This window comes from Salvia splendens, chromosome 21, assembly GCF_004379255.2.
Source record: "Salvia splendens isolate huo1 chromosome 21, SspV2, whole genome shotgun sequence".
NCBI classification, from domain to species: domain Eukaryota; kingdom Viridiplantae; phylum Streptophyta; class Magnoliopsida; order Lamiales; family Lamiaceae; genus Salvia; species Salvia splendens.
In genome coordinates, this window is record NC_056052.1 from 6,026,977 (window position 1) to 6,042,822 (window position 15,846).

At 41.0% G+C, this 15,846-nt stretch overlaps 1 protein-coding gene and 1 long non-coding RNA gene across 2 annotated transcripts; both read right to left on the reverse strand.

Moving 5' to 3' along the window:
• Positions 1-9,389: 9,389 nt before the first annotated feature.
• Positions 9,390-9,859, reverse strand: LOC121784623. The gene is made up of 2 exons (XR_006046739.1): positions 9,768-9,859; positions 9,390-9,673 (listed from the first exon to the last, which is right to left on the reverse strand). It is a non-coding gene; the product is annotated as an uncharacterized LOC121784623 (long non-coding RNA).
• A 1,220-nt stretch (positions 9,860-11,079) lies between these two features.
• On the reverse strand, positions 11,080-12,994 carry LOC121784112 (agamous-like MADS-box protein AGL66). The gene is made up of 7 exons (XM_042182292.1): positions 12,810-12,994; positions 12,454-12,507; positions 12,344-12,362; positions 11,710-11,771; positions 11,519-11,618; positions 11,292-11,309; positions 11,080-11,181 (listed from the first exon to the last, which is right to left on the reverse strand). Exons 1-7 carry the CDS (start codon positions 12,992-12,994, stop codon positions 11,080-11,082), a joined length of 540 nt encoding a protein of 179 aa, XP_042038226.1.
• Positions 12,995-15,846: the final 2,852 nt, after the last annotated feature.

The following is a 15,846-nucleotide window of genomic DNA, read 5'->3' on the forward strand; positions in this document are numbered from 1 at the left end:
TTTCGCTTATAAAAAGATGCCATTCGGTTTAAAGAATGCCGGAGCCACTTATCAAAGGATGGTAGACAAGCTTTTTCGGCACCTGATTGGAAAGGAGGTCGAAGTGTATGTTGACGATATAGTCGTCAAAAGCAAAAGCACTTCGGAGTACGAGCACAACCTCAAGTCCACTCTCAACGTGCTCAAGAAAGCCAACCTCAAACTTAATCCCCAAAAGTGTACCTTTTTGGTAGATTCGGGAAAGTTTCTGGGTTGTTGGGTTTCAAAGGACGGACTCAAGGCAAACCCCTCAAAAGTTCAAGTTGTTCAAAACATGGCGATGCCGAAGTCCATACATGACGTGCAAAGGCTAACCGGATGTCTAGCCGCACTGAATCGATTCCTTTCTCAAGCAGCCGAAAAGCAACTGCCGTTCTTCACGGTGTTGAAAAAGGCACCAAAGTTCGAGTGGGGAGCCGAGCAGAAAAAGGCCTTTGACGAGCTCAAAAGTTATCTAGCCAAGCTTCCTATTCTCTCTGCTCCAACCGAAGCCGAAGTAATATTCTTATACTTAGCGGCATCGGATCAAACCATCAGCGCGGTGCTTGTACGAGAAGAAGGCCTAAAGCAGCTTCCCATCTACTTTACAAGCCGAGCATTAAGAGGTCCAGAAACCAGGTATCAACCTCTGGAAAAGATTGCTCTGGCATTAGTAAATGCAGCAAGGAGACTGCGGCCATACTTCTATGCTCACAAGGTATGCGTCTTAACTGATCTGCCACTTCGGCAAGTGTTGACCAAACCAGAAGCATCAGGCAGAATCGCCAAGTGGGCTATAGAGTTGGGAGAGCACACAATTGAATATCTACCTCGGAAAGCCATCAAGGGACAAGCCTTGGCAGATTTTCTTGCAGAAGCAAAGTTCGATCAAGCAATTCCTGTTATTGCCGAACAGAAGAATTCTGCCAATGCCGAACTAGCACAGCCCTTGGAATCCGAAGTAGAGCCGCCGGACTGCTGGAGCGGATTCGTAGATGGAGCTTCAAACAAGATGGGAAGTGGAGCTGGTATTTTACTTGTCGCTCCCGACGGACACGAGGTAACCTACTCACTTCGGTTCCTATTCCCCACTACTAATAATGAAGCCGAGTACGAAGCCCTCCTGGCCGGACTCCAGTTAGCGCAAAGTCTGCTCGTCAAATCTCTCAAAGTCCATTGTGATTCACAAGTCATAGTAAATCACATGTTGGGTACAAGTGAAGCTCGTGACGAGAGAATGAAGAAGTATTTGGACAAAGCGCAAAGCATCAGCCGAAGTTTCTCCTATTTTCGGATAATCCGCATTCCCAGAGCGGAAAATAGCCGAGCAGATACCTTAAGTAAATTGGCCTCAGATCCGAGCTCAAAGGCGGAAGAATTAATGCATCGAAGCATTGATGAAGCCGAGGTACATTCAGTATCCAGCTCGCCGAACTGGATGACGCCGATCTTGCAGTATCTGGATCAAGGACAATTGCCCGAGGATAAGAGAGAAGCTCGGAAGATCACGTGCCGAGCACTTCGGTACGAACTTCATGAAGGAGTCCTCTTTAGAAAGTCTTACCTCCAGCCGTTATTGCGGTGCGTAGGACCAGAAGAGACGGACTACATCCTCAGAGAAGTCCATGAAGGATCGTGCGGTAGCCACATCGGAGCCAGAGCTTTAGCTAAAAAAGTTCTGAGATGGGGATATTATTGGCCAACCATGGTACAAGAGGCAGTGCAGCTCGTCAAGAAGTGTACGAAGTGCCAAATTCATGCAAATGTCCCAAGGATGCCGCAGACCGATCTATACACTATGCAAAGCCCTTGGCCTTTCATGCAATGGGGCATAGACATAGTGGGACCACTTCCTCAAGCTCCTCGGCAAATGAAATTCCTTATCGTTGTCGTGGACTACTTCACGAAGTGGGTGGAGGCTGAACCATTAGCTACGATAACGAGCTCAAAGGCATTGGACTTCGTCTGGAAGAACATAGTGTGCCGATTTGGCATACCCCACATCCTCATCTCGGATAATGGGACTCAGTTCACCGACAAGACGTTCAAGAATTGGTGCCAAGAGCTGAACATTCAACAGCGGTTCACTTCGGTCTCCCATCCCCAAGCAAACGGACAAACGGAAGTAACGAACCGGATTCTGGTGAAAGGGTTAAAAGCTCGGTTAGAACAAGCCAAAGGACAATGGGTAGAAAATCTCCCTCAAGTCCTATGGTCCTACCGAACTACACCCAAAACCTCCAACGGTGAAACTCCGTATAGTCTGGTGTACGGCACTGAAGCCGTAATTCCGGTGGAGATCGGCGTACCCAGTCCCCGAACTCTAAATTTCTCCTCAGAAATGAATGACGACGGACTGAGAGCAGAACTAGATCTCGCCGAAGAAAGAAGAGAATTGGCGTGCATAAAAGCAGCCAAGTATAAGGAGCAAGTAGCCCGGTATTATAACCAAAGGGTGAAAAAGCTTCAATTTCAAGTGGGAGATCTCGTCTTGAGAAACAACGAAGTAAGCCGAGCAGAAAAGCTGGGCAAACTCGAACCCACATGGGAGGGTCCATATCGGGTGTCAGAAGTCCTCGGCAAAGGGTCTTATAAATTGACTCACATGTCAGGAGAACAAGTACCCCGAACATGGCACGTCTCCAACCTCAAGAAGTTCCACTTGTAAGAGACAAAAGTCCGGTCAGTCCGTCTCGTGTCTAGTTCGGTCATAGGGGTATATGTTTTTTATTTGTTTGTTTCTTACTTGTACCTTTTACTTGTCGTTTTTTAAAAAAAAAAGTTTAAAGTTTTTTTCCTTCATCTTTTTCATTTTTTCTCTATGTGTTTTGTCTCTATGTGCTTGTCGTCTCTTACAAATGGTACCGAGGTATATCGTTCTTTAAAGGCTGATCCCCTTTTTAGATCGATTATTAAAGACTATTGTGAGTCCAAGCTTCTAAGGAGGATACAAGACCACAATTCAGCTTAACAAGCAGTTCGTCTGAAACGAACTACAACAAGCCAACGATTGTGAGTCCAAGCTTCCAAGGAGGATACAAGACCGCAATTCAGCTTAACAAGCACTTCGTCTGAAACGAACTGCAATAAGCCAACGATTGTGAGTCCAAGTTTCTCAGGAAGATACAAGACCATAATTCGGCTTAAGAAATAAGCACTTCGTCTGAAACGAACTGCAATAAGGGAAAGTCCGATCCACGCGATAAACCTCGCCGAATTAGGACGACCAAGTTCGGTCAAAGAAGTTTACTTCATAAGACCGAGGACGACCATGTCCAGTCAAAGAGGTTTACTTCATAAGACCACTTCGGTTAACTGGGAAAGTCCGATCCACGCGATAAAACTCGCCGAATTAGGACAAGGGAAAGTTCGATCCCGGCGACAAAAATCGCCAAATTAGAACACCAACCAAGTCCGGTCAAAGAAGTTTCCTTCATAAGATCAAAGACGAAGTCCGATCAAAGAAGCTCACTTCATAAGACCGATGACGAGCACGATGAAATTGTTTCGCAGAACTGTAAGTAAGCAGTGATAAAAGCGAAAGGAAAAAATTTCATTTATTAAACCTCGTTCGGCAGACAATTCAGCTCCCCTACGAGAAGGCATTACGCCATTACAAAGGACTATTCTACTGTCCGCGGTTGCTAAAGTTAAGCCACCTATCTGCAAAATCCTCTGGAAGCCGAGTTCGGTTGTTCCGAGCAGATGAAGAATAAGCAGGTCGACGAGATGCTATCCTCGACCCAACACCTCTTCCGCGAGCCCCAGAAGCTCTAACCCCTCGGCGATGAAGAGTCTCTGCAATAAGCATCTGCTGATCTTGCTCGCTCATAGTCACAACTCCTCGGCGAATTTCAGTCCGTCCCTGTCTTGACGATTCCGGTTGCTCCTGAGCCCGTTCTCGTCTTGACGTTTCCGGCTGTTCCGGAGTTCGTTGTTGACTGGGAGTAGGATTTTGAACAAGGGAACCAGAGGCTTGATCTGGAGTGCGAGCATCTGTTGGCGGGAAATGCCTAAGGAATCTCCCGATTGAGGGACGCCGGGAAAGAATGATGTCGTACCGAGAAGCCCAGCGCCGCAATGATTTCACAACTTGTTGGCAAGCCGAGCTCTCCAGCGCATTGTTCCTCCGGAGTACATGATATTCCTCCCACAGTTCGTCAACTCGACTCTGAACATCTGATATGGTCACTCCCCCGCGCACACGGATGTAATCCTCGTACGCAGTCCTCTCAGCAATGGTCGTATTCAGCTCGGCCTCCAGATCCTTCTTATCGGACTCTAAGTCCTTATTATCGGCCTCCAGCTTCACTAAACGAGCCAGAAGCTCGTCATTCTTCGTCTGATCAGCTATAGCTCTTTTCTCAGCTTCGTCTAAAGCCGAAGAGTACAGCCGTTTCCAGTGAAGTATCTCCATCTCCTTGAGTACAAAGCAGCTATATTAGTTCGGCAGCTGTACCGAGCAGATAGTAAAATACAACAGGAATAAAGGCGAGTACGAAAAGCTATACGAAGACAAGTGTAGAGAATTTTTCATTCACAAGGAAAATTTTTTACACTAGGAGGGCTTCAAGGCCATTTTACAAGGAAGAAACTAGACTAAGAGAAGGGAGACGAAATCATACTCCGCCAGCTTCGTCTCCGGCTCCTCGGTCTGTTTCAGCTTCCTTCTCCTGAGCTACCTCAGCCTCGGCCTCGCATCCTGCCGGCCTCGCCTCCGCCTCCTGATCGGCTTCCTTCTCCGGATGCCCGGCCCGCTCGACTTCGGCCTCCCGCTCCAGCGGCTCGGCCTCACCCTCTCCGTTGTAAGTCGAAGCGGGTGAAACGGGTCCCACGGAGGCAAAGATAGCCTCCAGGTTCTCGTCCCGATCAGCTCGACAACTCCGGACTCGGTCTGCAGAAAGCAGGACCGAGGATGAAGCGAGCTCCTCAAGGAGCGGCAGATTCTGAAGCCGAGCTGCTATCTCTCGGCTGTACAGAGGCAGCACGACGTCGGCCCCTTGCTCGCCCTTATCGGTAATTAGCCTTACCAGACTACCGACAAAGGCCGAGAACTGGCTGCTCAAAAAGAGTTTCTCCGTGTAAACACGGAGAGCCTCCCCCTGGGCAGCCACGGCGGCAGCCTCCTTCTGAGCCTCCCGGTGCTTCGTCTGCTCTTGCAGGATGATGAGCTGGTTTTTGGCTGACCGGGCTTCATCCTGAGCCGAGATCCTAGCAGCTCGGGCCCTCTCAAATTTGGCCTCAGCCTGTTCGGCCAGACTACGAGCAAGATGCAACTCCTTCTGCATCTCCTCGTAGTCGTGGGATGCTTTGGAGAGCTCCACGGAGACGAGCTTGGCTCTCTGAAGATGAACAAGGAAAAAACTCAACACAATGGCCATCAAAAAATGTGGAAAAGAAGCCAAGTCAGAAAGCTTACCTCCACAAAATTCGTCGGCCATTGAAAAGGCTCAGGGACGTGTTCCGGGATGTCTGCAACCACCTCGGAGATGACCAGGTCTTTCCCCGGCACTCTTGGGGACTCATGAAATTTCCCCTTCCCTTTAGCCGAACACTGCTCCGGCTCTTTCGGATCCGAAGAAGAGGTTTTTTGCCTCTTCGGATTCTTCTCGGCTTCAGACGCCGAGCGAGGGGCTCTCTGCCTCTCCGGCTCCACAAGCTCGGAGGACTTTCGGATAGCCTTATTCAACATGTACACTGCCAAAAAGCAAGAAAGCCAGGTTAGTTTTCTTCGTTAAAGCAGTAGAGCATAAAGAAAGAGAAAGCCTCACCCTCGGCCTCTTCGTCCGAAGACGAGATGTCGAACATGACGTCGCCCTTGACGAGCTCAGACTCCGTGTATTGTTTCCTAACTATGGGAATCTTGTTGAGCTCGCCATCGAGCTCGTCCAACGGTTCAGGCCGAGGATGACGGATAACGGACTTCGGCCCTCTCCAGGGAAAACTAGGAGCCGCGGTCCTATCATAGTAGAAGAAGCGGTTTTGCCACTTCGGCCACTTCGTTTTACAAAAGGCCCTAAAGGGCTGTACAGGGATCAAGTAGAACCAAGACCCCTTCCTCTTAAATTGAAAGAATTTAAGGATCGCCTTCAAAGACAAATCCCTTCCTAACCTACGGAGTTCGGCAGCGAAGGCCGACAAGTGCCTCCAAGAGTTCGGAGTCACCTGGCCTAAAGGAAGCTGAAAAAAATCTAGTAAATCTATAAAGGCAGAAGGGAGGGGGAAACGAAGCCCGCATTCTAAGCAGGCCTCGTACACGGTGGCGTAACCCTCCGGCGGGGAGTCAGCCCTATGATCACCGTCAGGTACCACCGCCTTCCCCCCAGGAAAAAAGTATTTTTCGGGTAGGGATATCACAGTATCCTTACTCAAAATACTATGGAAATACTCTACGGTCTTCTCCCCGGACTCTTTCCGGCCAGAAGACCCCTTACCGCCTCTCCTACCGCTACCCGACTCCGAAGAAGAAATAGAAGCCATTTTTCTTACTTTTTGAAGGTGAAGAAAGTCTGAGGAAGCTCTTGAAAGCGGAAGAAAATTTCTCGAGAAAGAGAGAGTATAGAAGACGCAACAGCAAAAGTGTTCAAATGAGGAAGAAAGAGCATATGTATCAGATTCGGGAAAGATTTCGAAATCGTTGCGCTGTTTCGAATCCCACCTTTTCAGGATTCAACGGCCGGATTTTACTGTCGCATTTAATGCAGGCACGCGCAAGGCACGTCCCCTGACGTCAGCCTCCCCCTTACCGTTATCCAGAATGCCGAAGTGACTCACCTCGCCGAAGTGATTCACTTCGCTTTTCGGGGGGGGTAGTGATGGGGTACGAACTAAACCCTAATGGCAAGCCCAATAACAGTGACGGCCCATCAGCCCAGAGCCCAAGAAAGAGTATCTGTTCGGCACCAAAGAGTTCGGCACGACCAAAGAGTTCGGACTCAGCCTACAGCTCGGTAAAAGCCGACCAGTCAAGCTCTCCTCTCAGATCGGCAAGAGCTGATCGGTAAAGTCCAGCAGTTCGGTCTCAGCATTCGACCGAACTAGGAGTTAGTGGACTCATGAAAGGCCTCCACGACCTCCACTATACCCACGATCTATTTAGTGGTACGAAGCAGTTATTGAGCAGTTATTGCTCACCCACGATCTTGTTAGTGGGGCTGCAAACCACGATCCTAGTTCAATGTACAAATAGAACTTAGATCAGATAGAAAAGGGTTAAGCTCTCTAGAGATAAAATAGCATATAGCAAGTCTGTGTTGTAAGCTGTAATCCCAGATCAAGCAATACAATCTTGCCCTCCCTTCTTCCCGTGGGCGTAGATTTACTTCAGTAAATCGAACCACGTAAATTCATTGTGTCGTAGTCTTTATTCTCTACCAGCATTTACAAACATCAGAAATTCGCGGATCCATCATCATACTTTTCAAGGACGGATGTAGTATGATTATTCTTTACATTTTATACACCGCATACATTCGAGTATCGAGTATTATAGACTTTAATCGTCTGCGACACTTTCCTTGTCTTTAATGTTAGTCTCATATCTCTAAATGTTAGGTCAACCAAAATGACTCACTTATATAGAATGTTATTCTTATATCTTTATCTCTACGAAATGTGAGGTCATTCCACTTCGTCTTTCGTCTCTCATTAAATGTCAACATTTAACTCAGTTTGAATTTAATTTTAAGGAATGTGAAGTAAAATGAATTGTAAAAGTTTATAGAATATGAATCTCATTTATATATATTAATTTTATTATAAAATATTAGTGAAATAAATTAGTGGAATATGAGACATATTTATTATTTTTGATAAAAGAGTGAAAATAGACTCTTAGAGAACTGACAAAAATGACAAAACTAGATACTCCCTCCATTTGCGAATAGGAGTTCCGTTTTTCTCATTTCAGTACGTGCGCGAATAGGAGTCTCGGTTCACTTTTACCATAAATGGTAATATGGTCATACATTCACTAACTCATTCTACTCACATTTCATTTAAAACTAATATATACAAGTGAGACTCATATTCCACTAATTTTTTTTCGCTCACTTTTCTTAATATTTTTTAAAACTCGTGCTGCCAAGAAATGGAACTCCTAATAGAGAGTACCTAACAGGGGCGGAGGAAGTAACTTTTTTAGTTGATCAGTCATGGGCAAAATTGTCAGCTCAAGTATTTCTATGACTTTTTGTTGTTTAGATATTTGAAAAGTGATTTTTTCAAAGTTCAAATACCTAGAAGGTGCAACCTCATTTTTAGAGACTAATTATAAACCCTCTTAATACAAAGAATAATTGTATAAAATAAATAAAATTAATCTACAAAGTAATACTCCCTCCGTCCCCGAATAAGAGTAGCTAATTTCCATTTTGGGCCGTCCCCTATTAAGAGTCACTCTTCATTTTTACCATAAATGGTAGTAGGCCCCACATTCTACTAACTCACTCCACTCGCATTTTATTATAAAACCAATATAAAAATGTGAGTCTCACATTCCACTAACTTTTTCAACCAACTTTTCTCTACATTTCTTAAAACCCGTGCCCGATCAAAGAGCGACTCCTATTAGGGGACGGATGTAGTACATATTTGCACACGTGCATACTAGATCTGTATTAATAATAAAATAATGGATAAGTTAATTTGAAAACTCAAATTCACTATGGGAAATATTCTGAATAATAAAATTTGCTGAGTTAAAATTCCATTGAAATGTGTTAAAATTTCATTTTCATAAATCTTAATTATATTTTTAACATGTAGAGATCCACCATAACTATTTTTTATGGTAAAACATTCAACAACTCTAGATTTATCAAACGTACGTCATAGTATTATCTAAATGCCATATTTAAAAAAAATTATACTAGTAGTATTTATTATTTGTGTTTAAAATATATAATCACAAAATGCAAAGTGAGCATACAAAAAATGCAAAATGGACATGTAAAGGTACTAAAAATAAGTCAACTAGTGCGTGCATGTGCAGAAAAATACAATTGCATGAACAATAACAATATTTGAATATAAAAAAAATTGAAAACATAATTCGAATTTTGTAAATGTAAATCGTTAAAATTAAAATCTAGTTTTGCAAGAGTGAACGAAACAACAATGGCGAATGAGTGAAAAAAAGAAGAAAAGAATTTCGCAAGTGAAAATAATAATTGAGGTTAAAGCGCTAACCTAATTATTATCTTTTGTATAAATAACATATCCATAAAACTTTTTTCAGCCAATTGATCAAGTAGGAAATAAATATTGAATATACATCGCCTCCACCTCTATTTAAATTTCAAATAAATAAATAAATCATGCATATCATAGTTGAAAATGGCAGATTAAATATGAAAGAAAAACGGATCAGAAATTTATAATATGCCGAGTCTACTCTTTTCGAGTATTTATGCACGACAATAATTATTGAGTTTTAATAGTACTTGCAATGGCATAGTTCAACAAAAAAAAATCCCTGTTTTACAGTATTTGTTTTATTAAATTTTTATTTAAAATCAGCAACATCCAAACCTCAATGCTTCATATATTCCACGACTTATTCCACATCTTCTGTGATTCAATGAAGCCTAGGCTAAGATGAGGCCCTGCAGCTAAGCTTGATGCACTCTGATTTTCATCCATATTTGATCTCATCCTGAAAAAACAAATTTATAAAATCAATTTTAATTTGATAATTGAATAAGTATTATTCATATATGTTATTATATTTTAAAATAAATAAAAATTACCGGGCATGGTTTCCCTCAGCAGAGTGACCAGTCAACGAAACTGCATCATCCATTTGCATCGTTGCTGCCTACGCCTAAAAAAATGTATATTTTGTTCATGTACAACAAATTATAATTAGGATCTGGTACACGGAATTGGAATTGAATTGGAAGGATTCAATTCCAAATCATTTGTTTGCAAAATGAAATAATTGAGATGAAATTGAATTTGACAAATTGAGCTCACACACACTACACATGTTGCACAATCATTAAATACACATACACACTGACTAAAAACATACTACGCGTGCGCGTGCGCGTGCGCGTGCACACACACACACACAACACACAATCACTAAAAACACACTACGCGCGCACACACACTACAAACTACACCACTCACAATGCACATACTACATGTAATATGTGTAGTAGTGTGCATTTGTGCAACGTGTGTGAATGTGTATGCAATGAGTGTGTGTAAGATTGTGTGCACCGTGTGTGCAGTGTGTGTAAGAATGTGTGAATGTGTGTGCAAGAATATGTGCAGTGTGTGTAATTTAACAAATATTTAGAATTTCACTACTTTTGATATGAAATTCAAATTGTAGAATTGGAGGATTTGGAATTATATATTAATCCAAATCTAAGAATTTTTATGATACCAAAGACTAGATTTGGAATTGAAGGCTCCAATTCCACATCTCCAATTCCGTGTACTAAACGGAGCCTTAGGTAACTGTGTATAGATAAATTGAAAATTTAAGGTGTCTTTGCAACAAATACTCATGTTTATTGCACTTTCTATACCGAAGAAAGCAAGGTTATCTTCAATGCAAAAAACTTACAAACGTGCATATATCTAAGCTAACATATAAAGCAAATGCGAATTAAATTTTGTCAGATATTTGATTCGAAAATCATGAAAATTAGAATTTTCGATTAAAAGATCTGGTTACAAACCCTAATTCTTGTCAGCCTCAATTAGTTGAGAAAATTGATAAGAGCTAGTATTAAATAAGCAACATATGTACATGTTATAATAAAAGAATATACTCCAATCAAATATTGTGTTACCTCAACATTTTCAGTCCTTTCGTGGCCAAGTTGATTGCCTAGCAGTTTGGCCTACAAACAAGATCAATGCAGAGTAGATTATGGAAATAAAATTTTGGAAAAAATATAGACATGCAATTATGAAGTAGCATTAAAATTACATCACATTATTTGTTATTAATTTTTACTAAAACACCCTTGAATTCAGTTCAATTAACATCATATATACAAAAGCAACACTCATCTTATCTTAGCATATAAAGCTGGATTTTGCTCACTCAAGTTTATTTAGCTCATAGAGCAATTCCAAGATAAATATGTAAATCGAGAATGCATATTTCTCATTGATCTTTTTAAAAACGATAAATGTATCTTCCTAAAAAGTAGTAATGAAGTTCAAGAAAATAAGATAAATAAAAAATGGTAAAGTAAAATAACTACCATATTTATTTTTATTTAAATTGAATAAGACATACTAATATATACCTGTCTTAAATATCTTTCCTGTTCAAGAATGAGTTTTTATAAAGAGAAAGTAAATACTCCATAATAGTTATTTCGCTTTTCCTCTTTACTTGAAATTGCTCTTATCCTTATTCTCTTATTCATATCTATTCCATTGGAAATTAGTAATCAATGAAAAATTTAATGAAAATTTCTGTTGGCTGATTTCAGAGATCGTAAAAATCGATATTATAATTGAAAATACTTACCTTTGATGTCTGGATACGTTGAATAGCAGTTGTAAGAAACTGCTGGTAAACTCCTGCTTCAAGAGCTGAATTTATTTTTTCAACGTTAGGTTCGTAATATCTGCACATAATTAAAAAATTAATTAATTAATTAATTAATTATGAATAAAATATAAAGGGAATATATATATAGTAAATTTAAAAATTCCTACCTCATTTTTTCCTGAGACTCACGTTGTTTCCTAGTGAGTTTGTCCAGTTTCTCTTCAAGTTCCTGTACTTATCCAATTCAAATTAATATAGTTAAAACCAATAATATGTTTGTAAAATCACCAATATCATTTTTTTAAAAATTGTAGGACATTTTATAATTAAATGAAATTTACTTAATTGAATATTTTGAGATATTCCATGAAGATTGAAGAGTAAGTTTAAATACTCAAAAGAAGACAACAGACACACATAAAATAATAATAAACAATTAAATTTCGATTTAAATTGAATTGAAGCATATGTAAATAGTTAGTGTTAATTACCTCAATACTGAACTTGTTTGACCAGCAAATTAGCAGGTGAATGAAGATCCATGTCAAGAAACGAAACAATATCATTAAAAGTAACAATAATTTGTTTTTGTAAGAATAATAGTTACTTTTAAACTTGTTAAAGTGAAGGCAAAGTCCTTACACTGCTATCTTCTCCAGCATTTCACCTTCATACTTCAATTGTTTTAGTTTTTGAGACAAAAACTACAAAATAAAATTGATTTGTCAATACTAATAATAAAAGATGAATTCTTCAATTGAAATACTACAATTTTTGAAAGCGTGGGAAATCTGTATGTACCTCTTCGTGATTGATAGGCCTGCAATGAAAACAAAATTGCAAGGAATCTTTAAAAAAAATGTATTTGATGAAAAAAAAATTAATAAATGGAAAACCTAATTACAACTTACCCTCCTCTAAGCTCATCTGGCCTGTCAACAAATCGAAGTAGTATATCCTCAATTCTGCAAGAAAAAAAAATTCAAAAAAAAAAGTCCAATTGTAACATTCAGATTGTAAATACACATAGATCTATAAAATTGTAAATCTTTTCTCACTTTTAAAACTATTCAGATTTGAAAGTCATTCTCGTTACCCTAAATCGTCTTACTAAAATTTATTTCAAATAGGCAAGCATTAATTTTACCTCGTTGGCTAGTTAAGTGATCCTACTAATATCATCAACCTAGCTAACTCCATTTTTAGCTTTTTTTCTTGAAATTAACATAAAAAATTAAATAAAAGATATATAAATAAAGATAAAAACCTTCCATTGCTAGCAAAGCTAGCAAGGCGGCCAGACGGTGCAAACATGATGAGGGCGACGTCGGTGCCACACAGCACTGCAAGCTCACCGGCCTTCTTGATGATGCCCTCCTTGCGCTTCGTATAAGTGAGTTGTCTGGATGTGGGGTTTTCGATCAGCCTCATGGTGAGCTTCTTCCGTCCCATGGTAGGAGAGTCGCTGAGGAAAAAGGAGAAGGAGGATGAGAAAGAGAACAAAATGTGAAGAACAATGTGATTTTTGTAGCGTTTTTTATGCAAATAAAAGGGTAAATCTATGCGGCCACATTACGGAAGGCCAGAAATGGTATTTTAGTAAATATTGAAGTTATGAATAATAATAATTTCATTGTCTTATTATTAATGTTTTTGCTATTTTCGTATTATACATTTTACTATAGTATCATGACATTATTTTTTAAATTATCATGATTTCAAACGTTAATTTCGAATTTTGCTCCATATCACTACAATTACATTAATGTAACATATAATCATAATCATATATCATTATTATTATTACTATTATTAGTAGTAGTAGTGTAAAACATGACACGACACTAGTACACTATACATTAAAATGAATTTCAATAATTAACTATAATATCATATTATAGTATATTTACTTAATCTTGTTAAAAAAAACTGAAAAGGAAAGATAAGCTAATATAACAGGGTACACATTTTCTAATTAGCTATAAAAAAATTCCTTGGTTTAATCAAGTAAAGGGTAGACTAGTCCTAAATAGATGATACTTTCTAGGTGCATTAAATTTCAATAGTCAGATCCAGTTTTCTAAAGTTAAATATGGCCAGCTATAATATGACCATTTAGAATCTGATACGTTCCTATATCTTATTATTTAATAATCTTTGATTCACCAAATCTTTCTTGTTAGTTAGGGCTTAGTATTATATATAGGATTCATTGTTATTATTTTGAGGAAAATCAATCAATGAGAATTACGATATTTTTGCCCACAAATCACACGTCTACTTTCAACACTAGTTCGCCGCTGCCCGACGGAGGAGCCTCCGCGCACAGCCGCCTCTAGAACCCCCTCCGATCCTATCACGGGACGCCGGGACTATCATTGAACTCCCAAAAAACCCTAGAAGACGCCTGCCCGACGGGAACGAATCCCGCGCACAGACGCTTTCTTGTTCCGCCGATCCGTTCAAGGACGCCGGAGTCTTCTTTGTTTCGCATTAATCGCAGGTTCTCGGCAAGTTAAGAGGGGAGACTCTTAACATCTGGTGCTTTCATCGACGTACTCATGAATCGATTCAACAACAACGGCAAAACAGCCTGGAGCGGCCATCGCCCAGATACGTTCGTGAACGGAGCCTCGCGTCGTCTAAATTTCAACATCCGACATAACGAGGTGTTTCAACGGCAACCGATCGAGGATGATGAATTGGAGGGGCGTCCACACGGTGATTCTCATCATGATGATACCGTGAGTGGAAAATTAGATCGATTGCTAGATAAGATGGATAAATTTGATTTATGGAGGGATGAGGCGGATCGACGATTTGAAAATTGGGATCCGTGTTTGTCACGCAAGACGGAACCCCCACTAGGGTTTGACGATGGTGATGACGGGGTGTGTGATGACGTAAGGAGAGGGAGATCAGGCGATGGCGGATATCGTCGCGAGGGGAGAATTCACATGGGTTCATGTTGGGACCCACCAAGATATCAACAACATCGTCAACCAATATGCGGCCTTGATCAGCCACCACTAGGTCCGCCTAGTCGTTGGGATCCGCCCGACAATCGCTGCCCGCAGACTTTGCAGCTTTCGAAGTCTGACCGACTGCTGAGTCACCGCACAGCTCCGTTGTCTGCCGTTGCCACGCACCCGCCTCAACAGTCCAGCAGGTTTATTGATTCGGGGAAGCAGCGTGGTCTGCCCAATATTCCCAGTCTCAAGGTTTGTTCTCCTGACCCAGCCCATCTAGCTGCAGTAAGTGATTACAACGAGAAGTGGCGTATTTATAGATTGAAGCATTCCTCCCTCTTCGCTGAGTTGAGTGCAACGTTTGAGGAAAATATAGATGACAGAATTCTAGTTGAGGATGTTCCCAACTACGCCGTTCACAACGGGGGCGCTACTCTTGATGTTGATGTTCCAATCGACGAGCCCCTAGAAGAGGTCGTCAAGACCGACAATACGCCGCGGCAAGTGCTCGTCGGGGCATATGATGAGAAGATTGATGATCTTAGTGTTCCAACACATAAGAAATTGGAGATGAGAGAAGCTACAGAGACTTTGCTAGAGAAAGAAAATAAAGCCGAAGCCCTTCGATCTAGTTTGGAGCCGAAAGAGAAAGATTTTAGTGTGTTGATGGAGAAGCCGAGCGAGAGAGAGAGCATGGAGAATCAGAGTTTTGTTAATGACATCCTGGCTGGATTGGATATGAAAATACTGGACAATCAAGAAGAAATGGATGAGAAGCGAAGGTTGTTTGAGGATGAGCTTGAATTAAACGCGGGAGAATTGGGTATGAATCATCGATCAACATCGCTCGACACCGATGCAAGGTTGATCCCTCCGTGCAATGATGCGCCATATTTGAGTGTTCTTGGAAGTGATAAAGGAAGACATTCAACTGTTCGATATGTGTTTGATCCCGGAGGAGATGCCCTGCTAAAGCTTTTGCCTTCAACTCTCGTGGTTGGTTTGTGGTTCCCACCTTGAGGACAAGGTGGATTCTAACCGGGGGGGGGGGGGGGGAGTTGATACGTTCCTATATCTTATTATTTAGTAATCTTTGATTCACCAAATCTTTCTTGTTAGTTAGGGCTTAGTATTATATATAGGATTCATTGTTATTATTTTGAGGAAAATCAATCAATGAGAATTACGATATTTTTGCCCACAAATCACACGTCTACTTTCAACACTAGTTCGCCGCTGCCCGACGGAGGAGCCTCCGCGCACAGCCGCCTCTAGAACCCCCGCCGATCCTATCACGGGACGCCGGGACTATCATTGAACTCCCAAAAAACCCTA